Source organism: Capricornis sumatraensis, chromosome 3 (genome assembly GCF_032405125.1).
Source record: "Capricornis sumatraensis isolate serow.1 chromosome 3, serow.2, whole genome shotgun sequence".
Classification (NCBI taxonomy): domain Eukaryota; kingdom Metazoa; phylum Chordata; class Mammalia; order Artiodactyla; family Bovidae; genus Capricornis; species Capricornis sumatraensis.
Window position 1 is genome coordinate 5,259,127 of NC_091071.1, and position 17,913 is coordinate 5,277,039.

General features: G+C 45.7%; 1 protein-coding gene across 2 annotated transcripts; it reads left to right on the plus strand.

Annotated features, from left to right (window-relative positions):
* The first annotated feature begins 347 nt into the window (after positions 1-347).
* On the plus strand, positions 348-16,568 carry ZKSCAN5 (zinc finger with KRAB and SCAN domains 5). Of its 2 annotated transcripts, XM_068968851.1 has the most exons (6): positions 348-761; positions 7,107-7,245; positions 9,689-9,771; positions 10,002-10,137; positions 12,873-13,481; positions 14,278-16,568. In XM_068968851.1, the coding sequence occupies exons 1-6, from the start codon at positions 348-350 to the stop codon at positions 15,393-15,395; spliced, it is 2,499 nt and encodes an 832-aa protein (XP_068824952.1). In that variant the 3' UTR covers positions 15,396-16,568. The 2 variants fall into 2 exon arrangements, with proteins under 2 accessions (XP_068824952.1, XP_068824953.1); XM_068968852.1 differs by lacking the exons at positions 9,689-9,771; positions 10,002-10,137.
* The last annotated feature ends 1,345 nt before the right edge of the window (positions 16,569-17,913 follow it).

Genomic DNA, 17,913 nt, shown 5'->3' on the forward strand with positions numbered 1-17,913 from the left:
TCGTCCTACTATTTATATGAAATATAACGTTCTTCACCACTAAAATTGTATTTGATGAGGCCATAGGTCAGATTTTTATTGCTGTCTTTCCTGTACACTTTTTAAATATTAGAAATATTCTGTGTTGATCATTTTGAGGGTGGAGTGATCACGTTGTAAAGTTACTCTGCTGCATGGTCATCTTTAGGGTAGATGACCTCTTTGTCATCTCTTTGATAATAACGATTTCCAATATATCAGTAGGTTGCATAGTAATGAAGGTGTCCTTCAGAAGATCTCAGAGAGCAGAGAAACGGATTCGATCAGTGTAACCCAGCTTACCTGGAGCGAGATCCCGCTGAGTTGGAATGATAATGACAGGATCTGGGGAAGTTATAGACCTAGACCCTCCCTCGGAGACTTCCCCAGAGCAAGAAGACCTTCTGATAGTGAAGGTGGAAGAAGAAGATTGCACCTGGATGCAGGAGTACAGTCCGCCGGCGTTCGAGACTTTTTACCAGCGCTTCAAGCACTTCCAGTACCACGAGGCGTCAGGCCCCCGGGAGGCCCTCAGCCAGCTCCGGGTGCTCTGCTGCGAGTGGCTGCGGCCAGAGCTACACACCAAGGAGCAGATCCTGGAGCTACTGGTGCTCGAGCAGTTCCTGACCATCCTGCCTGAAGAGTTCCAGACCTGGGTGAGAGAGCACCACCCGGAAAGCGGAGAGGAGGCTGTGGCCGTGGTAGAAAATATACAGAGAGAACTAGAGCAACGTCAGCAGCAGGTGAGTGAGAGAGGAGGCCTTAGAGCAGCGAGGAAGGAGGCCGAGAGTTCAGGAGCAGCTGGGCAGGGGGAGGGCTGGCGCCCTGCTGCTTCATTCAGATTCTTTTGTTCTCCTGGGATTAGGTCCACTGTGGAGATTTCCTGCCACTCCAGCAAAGAGAAGCAGTATCCATGTGTTAATCTGGAGAAGAGAGTCTGCGATTTTGTTTGTGTTAAATGACCCTGTTTGTTTTTTGAGTGACATGATACAAAATTCAAAAAGTGCATAAGGTTGTAATGAAAAGTAAGTGCCCCTCCCACCCCTAATTCCCCAGCTGCCTGAGTTCTCACCAGAGGCACCCATTGTCCCATGATACTTGTCTGTCCTTACAGAGGTACACTATTCTGTACATTATTAGCGTCTACGTGTATGACGTTTTTTAAAAAAACACAAATGCTTTTTACATCACCTTGCCCTTCTGCCTCTTGCTTTTTTTTCTTTTTTAAAACTTTCTTATTGTCTGTGTTGGGTCTTCACTGGAGCAACGGGATCTTCTAGTTGTGCATGGACTCTCTAGTTGTGTGGTGTGGGCTCCAGAGAGTGTGGGCTTAAGTAGTTGTGCCCAGTCTTAGTTGCTCCTTGGCATGTGGGATCTTAGTTCCCAGACCAGGGATTGAACCCATGTCCCTTGCATTGCATGACAGATTCTTTTAACCACTGGACCACCAGGGAAGTCCCAACTTTTTTTCTTATAGTGTATCCTGGCTTGTTCTATGTCAATGCATAGAGTGCTTCCTCACTCTTTGAAACTGCATTGTGTTACATTGTATGGATGTACAATAATTTAAGGCTATTTAAGTTGTTCCTTTTGATTGTCTCTGAATCTTTAACAAACTTTGCTGCCACGAATATCCTTGCCATCCATTATTAGCTGCAGAATCAAAACTGAGAAGTCAGTTGTTGGCTCAGAGCCCATACGCATTTGTAGTTTGGATAGCTGTTGACAGATTGCCCGCTGCAGAGCTTATACCAATTTATATCCCTGGCAGCCATGTATCAGAGAAGTTTTTTGCTCAAAGCCTGGTATCACAGTGTTATCCAACTTAGAGATTGTTGCCAATCTGAAAGACGCAATATTCCATTTCTTTGCAAGTTTAACATGCCTTTTTTTCTTACTATGAGTGAGCTTGATCACTGTACATATTTTAAAAGGCTGTGCTTATACTCTTTTTTGTGAACTCTCTGTTTGTATTCAACTATTAGAAGAAGCAACCACTGGGTCTGCCATCTGAATTGCGAGAGTTATTTCCTCCTTTTGTTGTTTGTCTTTGCTTATGGAGATTTTTTTGCTTTGCTGGTTTTTCTTTTTCCTTTTTATGCAGTCAGTTTAAATCGTTTAATTTATGATTTCCGGGTTTTGTACCATAATTAGAAAGGCTGTCTCTGCTACAGTAATATAAGAAACCTTTCTCATTGTTTCTTCTCCATTGTGTGTTTGTTATTGTTTTTGTTTGACCCTTTGAAATGATTGATCTTTCTGGAATTCATTTTGCAGTGGTGTGTTTGCAGTGTTTATAGCTCAGTTTTTTTTTCGAGATGTCTATCCAGTTGTCCCAGCAACTTGTATCAGTTCATTTCAGTTCAGTCGCTCAGTCGTGTCTGACTCTTTGCGACCCCATGAATCGCAGCACGCCAGGCCTCCCTGTCCATCACCATCTCCCGGAGTTCACTCAGACTCACGTCCATTGAGTCCGTGATGCCATCCAGCCATCTCATCCTCGGTCGTCCCCTTCTCTTCCTGCCCCCAATCCCTCCCAGCATCAGAGTCTTTTCCAGTGAGTCAGCTCTTCCCATGAGGTGGTCAAAGTACTGGAGTTTCACCTTTAGCATCATTCCTTCCAAAGAATACCCAGGACTGATCTCCTTTAGGATGGACTGGTTGGATCTCCTTGCAGTCCAAGGGACTCTCAAGAGTCTTCTCCAACACCACAGTTCAAAAGCATCAATTCTTCAGCGCTCAGCCTTCTTCACTGTCCAACTCTCACATCCATACATGACCACTGGAAAAACCATAGCCTTGACTAGACGGACCTTTCTTGGCAAAATAATGTCTCTGCTTTTGAATATGCTATCTAGGTTGGTCATAACTTTTCTTCCAAGGAGTAAGCGTCTTTTAATTTCATGGCTGCAGTCACCATCTGCAGTGATTTTGGAGCCCCCCAAAATAAACTCTGACATTATTTCCACTGTTTCCCCATCTATTTCCCATGAAGTGATGCGACCACATGCCATGATCTTCATTTTCTGAATGTTGAGCTTTAAGCCAACTTTTTCACTCTCCTCTTTCACTTTCATCAAGAGGCTTTTTAGTTCCTCTTCACTTTCTGCCGTAAGGATGGTGTCATCTGCATATCTGAGGTTATTGATATTTGTCCCTGCAGTCTTGATTCCAGCTTGTGCTTCTTCCAGCCCAGCGTTTCTCATCATATATTCTACATATAAGTTAAATAAGCAGGGTGACAATATACAGCCTCGACGTACTCCTTTTTCTATTTGGAACAGTCAATTGTTCCATGTCCAGTTTCAACTGTTGCTTCCTGACGTGCATATAGGTTTCTCAAGAGGCAGGTCAGGTGGTCTGGTATTCCCAATCTCTTTCAGAATTTTCCACAGTTTATTGTGATCCACACAGTCAAAGGCTTTGGCATAGTCAAGAAAGCAGAAATAGATGTTTTTCTGGAACTCTCTTGCTTTTTCCATGATCCAGTAGATGCTGGCAATTTGATCTCTGGTTCCTCTGCCTTTTCTAAAACCAGCTTGAACATCAGGCAGTTCACAGTTCATGTATCACTGAAGCCTGGCTTGGAGAATTTTGAGCATTACTTTACTAGCGTGTGAGATGAGTGCAATTGTGCGGTAGTTTGAGCATTCTTTGGCATTGCCTTTCTCTGGGATTGGAATGAAAACTGACCTTTTCCAGTCCTGTGGCCACTGCTGAGTTTTCCAAATGTGCTGGCATATTCAGGGCAGTACTTTCACAGCATCATCTTTCAGGATTTGAAATAGCTCAACTGGAATTCCGACACCTCCACTAGTTTTGTTCGTAGTGATGCTTTCTAAGGCCCACTTGACTTCACATTCCAGGATGTCTGGCTCTAGATGAGTGATCACACCATCGTGATTATCTGGGTCGTGAAGATCTTTTTTGTACAGTTCTTCTGTGTATTCTTGCCACCTCTTCTTAATATCGTCTGCTTCTGTTAGGTCCGTACCATTTCTGTCCTTTATAGAGCCCATCTTTGCATGAAATGTTCCCTTGGTATCTCTAATTTTCTTGAAGAGATCTCTAGTCTTTCCCATTCTGTTCTTTTCCTCTATTTCTTTACATTGATCTCTGAGGAAGGCTTTCTTATCTCTCCTTGCTATTCTTTGGAACTCTGCCTTCAGATGCTTATATCTTTCCTTTTCTCCTTTGCTTTTCACTTCTCTTCTTTTCATAGCTATTTGTAAGCCCTCCCCAGACAGCCATTTTGCTTTTTTGCATTTCTTTTCCATGGGGATGGTCTTGATCCCTGTCTCCTGTACAGTGTCACAAACCTCTGTCCATAGTTCATCAGGTACTCTATCAGATCTAGCCTCTTAAATCTATTTCTCACTTCCACTGTATAGTCATAACGGATTTGATTTAGGTCATACCTGAATGGTCTAGTGGTTTTCCCTACTTTTTTCAATTTAAGTCTGTTTTAAGTCTTGTTTTTGCTGACTATATAGAGCTTCTCCATCTTTCCTGCAAAGAATATAAGAATCTGATTTTGGTGTTGACCATCTGGTGATGTCTATTTGTAGAGTCTTCTCTTGTGTTGCTGGAAGAGAGTGTTTGCTATGACCAGTGCATTCTCTTGGCAAAACTCTATTAGCCTTTGCCCTGCTTCATTCCTTATTCCAAGGCCAAATTTGCCTGTTACTCCAGGTGTTTCTTGACTTCCTACTTTTGCATTCCAGTCCCCTATATATCTTTAATTGCGGCATATGGGGTCTAGTTCCCTGACCAGGGCTCAAACCCGGGCCCTGCATGCTGGAAGTGCAGAATCATAGCCTCTGGACCACCAGTGAAGTCACCCCAGAGCTTTTTTTTTTTTTCCAGAGCGTTTTTAACTGGAGGATTTACAGCAGGTGTTACACATTGACCTCTGTCATTGCGACATGCACCCCATCTGTGAAAGGAACACTCAGATCATTTCTGGGTGGGAATCAGGGATTTGAGGCCCAGAGGTGCAGGTTTTCCTAAGGGCCTGCTCAGCTCACTGTGTTTGCCTTTCTCCCTTCCTGCCCTCTGTATCCCCGACATTGTTCCTCATCTTATCTCCAGGTAGTTCTTGTCTCTGGCAAGCCTCTTCCCAGGCGTATCCTCTGTCCCTCCTTATGGGTTTCTCTGTCCGCTTCTCAGGGGACCTCTGGGGCTGCGTCGCTTCTCTGGTGCCCAGGTGCCCTTTGGCATTTTCTTCACTTGTCCTGAGCAGGTCTATAAGGAGACACACACGTCCATGCAGAGTCATATTTGCCACAACTGTGTTGCAGCCGCCTCTTTTTTTGTTTTCCCTGTCTTTTTTTTTTTAAAACTCTGCTTGTCCTCTCTGTCTTAGAGCAGCTTTTTTTTTTTTTCTTCTGGCTTTGCAGCATGTAGGATTTTAGTTCCTTGACCATGGGGCGAACCCTCACCCCTGCATCGAAAGTGCAGAATCTTAACCACTGGACCCCCGGGGAAGTCCCTAGCCACCTCTTAATGTACTTCCTATGCTGTGTTTTGTCAGGACCCGGAGGGTTAAAATTGAAAGTGCTTTTGAAAGATAAGGGAGGGTGAGAGGGGGGGAGAGCAATTCTATCTCAAAACAGGATCTGATTACCTGCTTTGATGGCATTGAGCTAGTACTTTCCAGAAGAGGCAGATTGTAGAGAGACTGGCTATGGATATCCTGAGGTTGTGTAATAGCAGAAAGATAGAGACACACCAGTCATGCACTAGCCCGTCTTGGCATTTGTCTCTCCTGCTTGCACCTGGTCTTCTGGGTCTCTGAGTGTGATTGTTGAGTCCTGTGTTGATCTTTCCAAGCTCATTTCTCTTTTTTTTCCCACTTGACTAAACTTGGCCAACTCTGGCTTTCTGCCTGAGGGTCTTTGAGTATGTCACTTTATCTGCCTGGGTCACTCCTCATTTTTCTCCTGGCTGACTTCTTTCATCCTCCAGGTGTCGACTTCAGTGACTCCTCCTCAGAAAAGCCTTTTTTGGCTACCCAGTCTAACATAGGTCTCATCTGTTCTGCCTCACGGCATCACGTTCTTCTGTTTCTGACATGTAACACAGTTTATAATTGTGTGTTTATTTCTGTGTCAGTGTATTTAATGGAAGATGTCTTCAACTAGACATAGGCCATGTTTATTCAGCCACTGTGTAATTAGTCCTGGAGTGTTGTAGACGCACAGGTAATACTTGGGCAAAGAATGAATGAAAGGAAAATGTGAGCTTGCTGGACTCCTTTCTTCAGTTCAGTTCAGTTTAGTCGCTTAGCTGTGTCTGACTGTTTGCGACTCCGTGGACTGCAGCACGCCAGGCCTCCCTGTCCATCACCAACGCCCGGAGTTCACTCAAACTCATGTCCATTGAGTCGGTGATGCTGTCCAACCATCTCATCCTTTGTCTTCCCCTTCTCCTCCCGCCTTCAGTCTTTCCCAGCATCAGGGTCTTTTCAAATGAATCAGTTCTTCACATCAGGTGGCCAAAGTATTGGAGTTTCAGTTTCAACATTAGTCCTTCCAATGAATATTCAGGACTGATTTCCTTTAGGATAGGCTGGTTGGATCTCCTTGCAGTCCAAGGGACTCTCAAGAGTCTTCTCCAACACCACAGTTCAAAAGCATCAATTCTTAGGCGCTCAGCTATAGTCGTATCCATACATGACTACTGGAAAAATCATAGCCTTCACTAGGCAGACCTTTGTTGGCAAAGTAATGTCTCTGATTTTTAATATGCTGTCTAAGTTGGTCATAACTTTTCTTCCAAGGAGTAAGTGTCTTTTAATTTCATGGCTGCAGTCACCATCTGCAGTGATTTTGGAGCCCCCCAAAATAAAGTCTGTCACTGTTTCCACTGTTTCCCCATCTATTTGCCATGAAGTGATAGGACCAGATGCCATGATCTTAGTTTTCTGAATGTTGAGCTTTAAGCCAACTTTTTCACTGTCCTCTTTCACTTTCATCAAGAGGCTCTTCAGTTCTTCGCTTTCTGCCATAAGGGTGGTGTTATCTGTATATCTGACTCTTTCTTAGCCCTTCCTGTAACGTGCTGATTAATGTGGTTGTGATTGGCAGATTGTGGTGTGTCCTGAAGGGCTTCCTCCGAAGAGCGTGCCACCTGGAGCCAGGCCTGAGTCCTTCAGTCACCAGCTTCTGCCTGTGGATCCCCAGGCCGAACACGACCCACAGAGGCCTCATCTTCTGGAGGAAGACGGTTAGAATCTGGGCTTCCGTGGGATGGGTGTGGGCATCCTGGCTGTGTGGGTAAGCTGTTCTTGTAGCGAGAGACCTAGGTCTGGGCAGCCTCTCCGCAGTTAGCATCATCTGGAGGTTGGGAAGGGTTGGGGTGGGGAATCGAGTCCTTGGTCAGCTTGGAGGCCGGCTAGGAGCTGTACTAATATCCAGTGCCATGTGAAACCTATATTGCGGCTGAAGACAAGTCTAAGTACAGGTACTGTTAAAAGATCTAGAAGTCTTTTATGAAAGTATCCTTGTGGTTTTGCAATGGTTTTCCAACTCTCCATCATTCATTTTGTTGTCCTAAGGCTCACATTGACAAAGCCCTCCAGTTCCTAACTGCACTTCTGGCTGTTCGGCCATTCGTGTGAAATCTGATTTTAAGCTCTGTTTCACAAGGACCTTTAGAGCATCTGACCTCTCTTTCTCTCCTTCAATCCCTCTCACCCTCACCTCACTGTTACTAACCTCTATGAGACACGTCAAGGAGGAAAAGTGCACACCTAGTATCTAATTTATGAGGATATATGTCCACAAGTCTGTCATCTCTAATCAGAATCTCTTGCTATGGGCTATAGAATCTTTCTTTTTTTATTTGGCCAAGCCCTGCTGCCTGTGGGATCCTTGTACTCCAACCAGGGATCAAACCCATGTCCCCTGCATTGGAAACACAGAGTTTTAACCACTGGACCATCAGGGAAGTCCCTGGATATATTTTAGAATTTAGAATTTTTAAGATTTACTAAGATGATCTGATTTATATACCATCCGGATTGGAGGTGGGAACCCCATATTGGATGTATTGTTTAGTTGCTAAGTTGTGTCCAGCTCATTTGTGTCGCTTCTCTTTTCTGCCCTGTTGGCCAGACCCAGCCAGTTTGCTTATTCCAACAGAAAATACTAGGTTTGGGGGTTGGTTTGATGCTCTGGGGCAGGCTGCACCCTCATGCCTTTGATGGCACTGAGGGCTAGTTTTCTGTCCCTGGGACTCATTTCAGCTTGAGAGGGCCAAGGTCATTTTCTTAAAAGCTAGAAACAGTGGGTTTCACAGGAACTTCAAAAAATATGAGTGGACTTATTTAGGATGTATTATTCTAATGATTCCAGTTATATTGGAAAGTAGTCTGTATTCATAATTACTGCCTCGGTGTAGACTGTGTTCATCCCTTTCTTTCACGCCTTCTTTTGACTCTAGCCACACTGCTGGGTTCAGATCCATCTCTGTCTCTGGCTTTCACCTCTAACCATTGTCTCCTCTTTTTTGGGTCTTTGCTCATCTTCCTAGTCCTGGGATACAAGCAGGCTCCATATGCATATGTTAATACATCTCTAGGACCCGGGACACCGTAGGAAGGTCTGAGTCATCAGGTGAAAGGTTAATAGCAGGCGGATCTGTCCAGGTCAGGGTGCATGAGGCAGGTCCGGATGCACCATGAATCTCAGACAAAGGAGCAGCAGAGGTGACAGCAGAGGGTCAGATGGTCACCAACATCTGGAGACCAGACCCTCCAGGCGTTACACATGTGGGTCACTGTACTGGGAAAGCACCTTTATCCCACCTCCTTCCATCCCACCCCTCCTTCCAGAGTCACTTCCTGTGGAAAGGCTTTCCTGCTGCTCCCACCTCCTGCTGTCCACTGCAGATGCCCCCGGTCTGTTCCTGCTGGAACGTGGGTGAACCTTGAGGATAATGCTCTCTGCCCTGTGCTGGCAGTAAGGCTTCCAGTCGGCCCTCCCCCTCAGACAGTGAGGTTTTGGAAGGCAAGATTTGCTTTATCTGCCTGTGCTCATAAAACACAGAGTAGATTTACTTGTAGACCAACTAGGACGCAAACTAGTCGGCTGCCTGTGAACCAACCACAGTCATTTTTTGAAGGGAGAGAGGGTGGACTGAGGCCTTGCTGATGATCCAAGTGTAGTCCCAAGAGTGGCAGTGCCAGCGTCACCTGGCTAGTTAGAAATGCACAATATGGGGAACACCCTGTTACCCTTGAGGCAGAATCTACCCTGTACCAAGACCCCCAGGTGACGTGTTTGTACCTTAAAGCTCGAGAAGCCCTGGGCTCTTGGCGGTGCTTCAGCTTCATGGAAAATGTGGGCCTGTGGATATTCTTCGAGGTGATGAGGTCTGACCTTGGCTGGTCAGAGAGCATCCTTTCTAGGGGAATGGTCCCATCCCCAGTCAGCAGCGGGACTATCCTGACTGCATAACCACAGCAGGGACCCTGGTGTTTTCAGGGGAAGGCTGAGTACAGGGTAGGTGTAGGGTCCCAGAGTGTAGAATGTCTTGATGGCCAATCAGAAGAATATGGCCTCAGTGCCACAGGGCACCATGGTGGTTTCTTGAGAAAAAGCAGAACATGATGGCAGTTAGAATTGGGCAGAGATTCTCACTGACTCCTCTTGTTCTCCCCTCTCAGCGCTTCCTGCTCTCCAAGTTTCCTCCCTTCCCCTGAAGGACAGCCAGGAGCTGACAGCCTCGCTCCTCTCCACTGGGTCCCAGGTGAGCCAGCGTCCCTGTGCCCACGTCAAGGGACCCACGTCAGTTCTTGGGCATGTAGCTGCCTTAACCCTGACTCTGTATCAGGGTTCTATCTCTTTAACCAGAGACAGAGCTCGTCTGGGTTTGTGGTCACTGTCTTTTCCTGGTCCGCTCCCCCCACCCTCCATGAAGCACAGTCCCTCCCCTCTGAGCCTAGGGAATGAGGATTTAGTGGCGATCTCGTATTTCAGAAGTTGGTGAAAATTGAAGATGTGGCGGATGTGGCTGTGTCCTTCATCCTGGAAGAATGGGGACATTTGGACCAGTCCCAGAAGTCCCTCTATAGGGATGACCGGAAGGAGAATTATGGGAGTATGACTTCCACGGGTAAGAATGATTTCATTTGTGTGGTGTAGGACATCTTCATTTTGTTATCCATAAAGAGTATTTCTAGCATGTCCAGTAAAAGCATGCAAGTTATATTTATTTATTTAAATTTTATTTTATGTCGGATATAGTTGGTCAACAGTGTCGTGTTAGTTTCAGGCGTACAGCAAGTGGGTGTTATACGTGTATGCATGTAATTGCTATGATTTTGGCTATTTTGTTTCTCTGTGAGAGTAAATCAGCTTTCTCCATCTCTCTCTCTCTTTTTTTCTTATTCAGCTTATTCTTATTATTTCCATCATAATAAGAGTATGATTGGAGTAGGAAGTGGCAACCCACTCCAGTATTCTTGTCTGGAAGATTGCATGGACAGAAGAGCCTGGTGGGCTACAGTCCATGGGGTTGGAAAGAGTTGGACATGACTGAGCACGCCAAGAGAATGATGGAGACCTGATAGTGCCTTGGGGATAGTATTTGCAATCAGGCAAATGTTATGTTTAGCTTAAAACTACAAAATTGGATCTTAATAGATTTGTAGTAGTGATCATACTCTGTTCCTTGACAAATTATGTCATTGTTAACTGAGTAATTCTCATTTGGGAAGCATCTCACACTTTGCTGAATAACCGTTTGGTGAAGTAGTTGTAATTTTTCTAATAACTACTAATAAAAGTAGCATTCTTCTTTTTCTTCCCCCTCATGTATGGTTGGCTAGTTCACTCCATTGGGCTTCCTGATGGCTCAGATGGTAAAGAATCTGCCTGCAGTGCCGGAGACCTGGGTTCGATCCCTGGGTTGGGAAGATGCCCTGTAGGAGGGCGTGGCAGCCCACTCCAGTATTCTTGCCTGGAGAATCCCCATGGACAGAGGAGCCTGGCAGGCTACAGTTCACAGGGTCGCAAAGAGTTGGACATGACTGAGCCACTAGGCACAGCACACCACATGCATGGGTGGCTAATTCACTCCATTACTGTTCTCAGATCACTGGCACCTGTGTGACATTTGCCTTGGGATCTGCATTTCGCATGTCTTATCCCTTCTTGCATTTTGTGCCCCAGATGAGATTTTCAACCTATTTCTAAGTTAATGATCTTGGAAACTAATATTTGGCTGTGCTGCCTGGAGCAATTATAGAGAACCTCAGTACTATGGCAAATATTTTGAAGCTTATGGTTTGTAGCCTCTTTTGAATGAATTCTTTGGGAAGAGTCACTGTCAGGCACGCTGGTGGACTTTAGATGGAATCCATCCACTATAAGCCCAAATTTCTTGTGAAAAGCATTGTCCCAGTTTACATTGTCCGAGGGTTTAGTGCACTCACAGGCTTTTATTTAAAAAGGAACATTTCCTACTGCTCTTTCAGATTTTCTGTTTCCTTTCTTACTATTGATATATATTTGCATTTTCTTTGAGTTATTTGCACATGCCCTCTGCTTACTTGTCTATTGGGATCTTAGTGGTAGTCTCAAGGAATTGGTTATGTAGTATAACTATTATATTTAATGCAAATTTCTTTCATTCCCTACAATTAATTTCTTGGTCTAATTTGAGTCAGTATTGTTTTATCTTTTTCAGTCACTTTATAGGCATTTAATGGGTTTCAGAGTTGCAGAACTTGGCACGCTTCTTCTGCGTATTACTCTCCAAGCTATTTTGAAGTCTTTGTCACCTTAGCTAGTTAACGCGCTCATCATTCGGCTGTGCTGGGTCTTCCTTGCTGCGGCGGCGTTTGTCTAGTTGCTGCTCTCCAGCTGTGTGAGGGCTTCTCGCTGCAGTAGCTTCTCTCATTTCAGAGCACAGGCTCGAGGGCACGGGCTCAATAGCTGCGGGGCACAGGCTTAGCTGCCCTGCAGCGTGTGGGTTCTTCCTGGACCAGGATCAAACATTTGGATGTAGCTGTTGAGAAGAATGAGTAGGAAACTAGCCAACCTTAGAAACACAGGATACCAGACAGGGTGCCAGGGAGGTTTTATATAATGTTTGAAAACAATTTTTCTCTTCACAAAAAATCTTTTTAGAAAGTTCTCCATGGGCTATGATCTATCTCTCTAGCCTTTAAAGAAACATTCCTATTTTCTGTGAACCACTGAAAGTTTATCTTTGGAGACTCTATTAAATTCCCATGTTTCGAGTGAAATATGAGTTGCTGATCCAGTTACACGGGGAATGGACTGCAGCCTTTTAAGTGTCTCTTTCATCAATGACCACCGAGCGGTGCTCTAGCTCTCAACAGTCATTGGGCCTCTCCAGGTGTAGAAAGAGTGCTTTTTTCCCTTGAGACTGATTCACACCCAACTGAGATTCTTTGGGGATTGGAAAAGCTAGAGAGATCCTTTTTCTTCTCCAGGCTGTGAATGAATAGGAAGGGGAAGGTGAGGACTGGGTTAGCAACATCACCCAGCATCAGATTTTACTGCGAATAGTTAACACAGCACAGGTGTTCACAAACAGCTACCGGATGGAAGTCCTGTACCAAGAGGAAGTCATTGTCCTTAAATGAAATGACTGCTCTTCCAGTCTCATCCCACTGATCCATTCCTGCTGGCTCTGTCTTCCCCTTCCTGCCTCACTTTCCAGCTTCGCTGATCCTCATCCCATGCCTGTATTGTGAAGTCATTTTGCAGATGGCTTTACAAAGTCGTGCCGTGCTTGTACTTGTTGGTTTCACGTAATTTTCCCCTATTCCTGAATGCAGGGAGTAAGTTAATGTTTCCATTTTTCCTCTGTCATCTCAGATTATGAGTCCAGAAACGACAACGTGGAACTCACAGTAAAGCAGATTTCTGATGAAGCTGAATCATCCTGGATGACTTCAGGAGGCCCTGAAAGAATTGTTCCCCTGAGTCAAGAGTTTGGAGAAGTTAGCGACCTTCACAGCATGGTAGAACGGTGGCAGGTCCACCCGCCAGTGGGGAGATCAAGGCAGACCCCTCCCCAGAAGAGAGAGCTCAGGGCCATCACCGACGTGACCCGGAAGCCACCCACCAGCGGCGAGAGGGGACACAGGTGTAATGACTGTGGGAAGTTCTTCCTGCAGGCTTCCAACTTCATCCAGCACCGGCGAATCCACACGGGCGAGAAGCCCTTCAAATGTGGCGAGTGTGGGAAGAGCTACAACCAGCGTGTGCACCTCACCCAGCACCAGCGTGTCCACACCGGCGAGAAGCCCTACACGTGCCAGGTGTGCGGCAAGGCCTTCCGTGTCAGCTCCCACCTGGTCCAGCATCACAGCGTGCACAGCGGCGAGCGGCCCTACGGCTGCCCTGAGTGCGGGAAGAGCTTCGGGCGCCACTCGCACCTGATCGAGCACCTCAAGCGCCACTTCAGAGAGAAATCCCAAAGATGTAGGTGTGAGCAGTTGGTCTTCAGAGCGTAAACGAGGCAGGAATTGTTTTATCAGCTTAGAACCATCGGACAGATGGGTGGGGATGGTGGCAGCTGTAGAAGGCTGGGACGGAGAGTTACCCTCTGTTTTATTATTACTTTACTGTATGGCTTGTTTTTTTTAAATATTTATTTGGCTGCTCTGGGTCTTAGTTGTGCATTTGAACTCTCAGTCTCAGCATGTGGGGTTTAGTTCCATGACCAGGGACTGAACCTGGCCCCTTGCATTGGGAGCGCAGAGTCTTAGCCACTGGACCACCAGGGAACTCCCGACAACATTTCTTCTGGCTCATTTCTCCTTTTTCCTGGCTCCTAATTGGATATTCTTCCAACTCCATATCCCCCTCATATACCTTTGTTTCCCATTCTTCAGGTCTCCATCAGTTCTCACCATCTAGTTGTGTATCTGTGTTCTGTCTCATTCTCTCTCCATGGCTCATATTGGGGTGAGGATCCCTTCCACATTTCCTACCGCCTCTCCCGTGTCGGAATTCCTTTCTCTCCTCTCTGTGTATTAACAGTGTTTGGCTTTTCCCTATGACTACCTGTCCTCAGTCTTTCTCATCACCCTCCCAAGTAAGCTCTCTATTCTTTATCTTGTTCACTGAACAGACACCAAAGCACATACATGCTCCCCTCCTCCTTCGTTACTCCTATTACATCATAGTTTCATCTGATTATCCTCTCTTTCCTGCTAGTTTCCTTTTCTTCCGTAAAAGGACCGATAACATTTTCATTTCCTCTTGACTTTTGCAGGCGGCAGTAGAAGAAGTAAGAATACAAAACTGAATGTTAAGAAGAAAATTTCAGAGTTTTCAGAAGCGGACATGGAACCCACAGGTAGACTCCAAAGAAATGTGTCTCCAGTTCAAGATTTTGGAGAAGGCCACGAGCACCAGGGCAAGTTGGAGAGAAAGCAGGGAATGCCCATCAAAGAGATACTAGGACAGCCCTCTTCAAAGAGGATGAATTTCAGCGAAGTCACCTATGCCCACAAAAAGCCCTCCACTGGAGAGAGACCCCATAAATGTAACGAATGCGGGAAGAGCTTTATTCAGAGCGCACATCTTATCCAGCATCAACGAATACACACCGGGGAGAAACCATTTAGGTGCGACGAGTGTGGGAAAAGCTACAATCAGCGTGTGCACCTGACTCAGCATCAGCGGGTCCACACTGGGGAGAAGCCCTACACCTGCCCCTTGTGTGGGAAAGCCTTTAGAGTGAGGTCCCACCTGGTTCAGCATCAGAGTGTGCACAGCGGGGAGAGGCCCTTTAAGTGTAACGAGTGTGGGAAAGGCTTTGGGAGACGTTCACACCTTGCTGGGCATCTGAGGCTCCACTCGAGAGAGAAGTCCCACCAGTGTCATGAATGCGGAGAAATCTTTTTTCAGTACGTTAGCCTCATTGAACACCAGGTGCTCCACATGGGCCAGAGAAATGAACAGAATGGTGTTTGCGAGGAAGCATACAGCTGGAACTTAACGGTGATCGAAGATAAGAAGCTTGAGTTGCAAGAGCAGCCTTATAAGTGTGACGTGTGTGGCAAAGCCTTTCATTATAGTTCAGACCTCATTCAGCATTACAGAACTCATACTGCAGAGAAAACCTATAAATGTGATCTGTGTGGAGAAAGCATTGGCCAGTGTCCCCACATCAAACAACATCCTAAAAGCTATTCCAGCCTGAAAGCCCATCAGTGTAATGAATGTGGCAGAGGCTTCACTCTGCAGTCACATCTCAATCAACATCAGAGGATCCACACTGGTGAGAAACCCTTTCAGTGTAAAGAATGCGGCATGAGTTTCAGTTGGAGCTGTAGCCTCTTTAAACATCTGAGAAGTCACGAGAGGACAGATCCCATAAAGACCTGAAGTGTCTAGAGGTTCCTATCATAGAACAGCTCTTACACAATTTTAGAGACGCCTTCCTGAAGAGTAACCCTATTCCTATAACGAATGTAGTCACAACCTCAAGCATCTTCTTCAGCATAGCCATCAAACCTACAGATATGTTGAGATCCTTCGGTTAGAACTTAGGACACTGGAACATCCACAGCAAGTACCCATCTGCTTTCCCATTGGGAAATGCTTTTGCTTACATGTTCATGTGCGAGAGTCTAGATGGAAGAGAACAATATGGTGGGTGGGGGGAAGCCCTCAGAAGGCACTCATTCTTCACGTGAATCTCAGAACATTGACACTGGGAGAAGCCTCATGAACTCAGTAGAAATAAGCTTCATTTGTAGTTTCTGCCTTGTTTGACAGCTAATCTGTTCAGGGAAGAGCACAGTGAAAGAGAAATTTCAGCATGATCTTGGTGTTGGTATCTCAGCGACGAACTTTAGCGGTAATGCCAGCCACTGGAATGCTCCAGGTGTCATTCTCATGTTGAGTATTTTAAAACCTTTGAAAAGAAATTGATTTTTAAAGTATTTATATCTGGGCAAAAACGAGGTTCAGAGGCTAGATGGTATGTGTTCTTACTGCCTTATTCAGTCAACAGCTTCTCCATGAAACACACTCTACCTTTTTGTTTTGTCTTTGATTCTCCTGGCACCACGATTAGCTAGTAGAAAAGAAGTTATGTTTGTAAATTCAGGAGAAGCTGTGTTGATCTGTCTCGTCTTAGGGAGAGGGGAGTGGGACCTTTGGGTAATAGAGCTGATAGGCCAGGCTGTGGACTGTTTTTTGTTGTTACCACACAAATGAGGGTGGCTTTATCCACAGGAGTTGGGCCAAATTGAATTGAGAATTGAGTTGTGGTCCAAGCAGTATGTGTGCTAACTCCCAGTTGCCCTGAAATGGATCTCCCCCATAGGACAGTGGATAAAGAATGAGTTTCAACTTGGGTTGCCACTGGATTTGAAAGGAAACATTCATAGAAGCAGGGAGGTCCTGGTCTGGTGCGCCCTGCCTTTCGGCAAGGTCTCAGAAGGAGTGGTGGGGAAAGATGATGACATGGAGGAGGGTTAACCGGAACCTGTTTGCTAGAGAGATGGTGAGAGGCTTTTGGGCACTGCTGAAGTCCTGCTTCTGCTGATGGCCTGAATTACAATAAACACCTAATGAATACCTGTTCATTGTGTGTGTTGTGCACTGGTGCCCAGGCCAGGTCCTCTTTTCCAGGCTGCCATACCTGTCTCCCAGCTGCTTTTGAGTTTTGGCCGCCAGGTGCTCACAGCTCACGCAGTTCTCTGGAGGCTCAGGTGAAGAGAGCTGTCCACCCAGGAGTCAGCTGCCCACCCCACTCCCAGCCAATGACTGGCTGATACAGGGTTACAAAGGCTGGTTCACTTGCCTCCGGGTGGGAAGCAGGTGCAGTATGCTCCAGACCCACCCTTTGCGGATCAGGCAGAGGCAAGACTTTGGTTATCAGACTCCATCCATTCTCTTGTCCTCTGTGCTGTCTCATCCCCTTCTCCCCTTCCTATCCTCAACAAACCACATGGGTATAAATGCTTGTCTCAGGCTTTGCTTTTGGCAACCTGATCTGAGGCGTATGGTGCCATGAATTGTCTGAAAGAATGAACTGGCCACTCACCACGAGGCAACAAGGACCTGTCACCAATGGTGGGTGGAACACTAGTAGTCCCAGGCATGTGGTGGCCATTCAGTTGGGAGACACTCACTTTGGTGAACTGGGATGGAATACAGATAGGAAGGGATACACCAATTTGGGTACGTTTTGAGGAACAAAATGAAAATGATTGTGGAATCGAGTGGCTCTGGCTGAAAGCCACTGATTGCTTAAAGAGAGAAAATGACACTCGGGGCAAATACCCACCAACTTAATATATGAGTGTCAGAGGGCCTCCTTGGAAGCATTTAAAGGGACTTGTCACCTACAAACACAGAGCTAAAGGTGATTTAGACTTAAAGGTGATTTAAGACAACTGAGAATGACAGCTTCAGTAAAGCCTGGTGTTAATGTCCGCTGTGCTTTAAACATCATGCTAAGTGCTTTATGTGGGTCACCGCACTTAATCCTCACATTATGCAGTGGTTTCACTTAATAGCACTTTCACTTTACAGTTGGGGAAAACTTGACATTCAGAGCAGTTAATTCATTTGCCCAAAGTCACACAGCCAATAAGTGGCAGAGTATTTGAATCATGGTCACTTTGCCTCCAAAAGCTAAGCTCTTAAGCACCAAACTATACTAAGTCTTAGATGATTAAACATTATGAAGTGATGAAACTTCCTCTCAGTTTATGTGAAAAAGATTTTGATCCAAATGGTAAAAACATTAATAGATTCTTGTAAAGGGTTTGATGGGACTGTCAAACTCAACCTCCCGCTCAATGGAGGAATCACCATTCAGTTGTAGACATGTGCATGCAGCAAGTGCTTAATAACTGTGTTGAACTGGAGAGAACACTTCCTGGCAGCT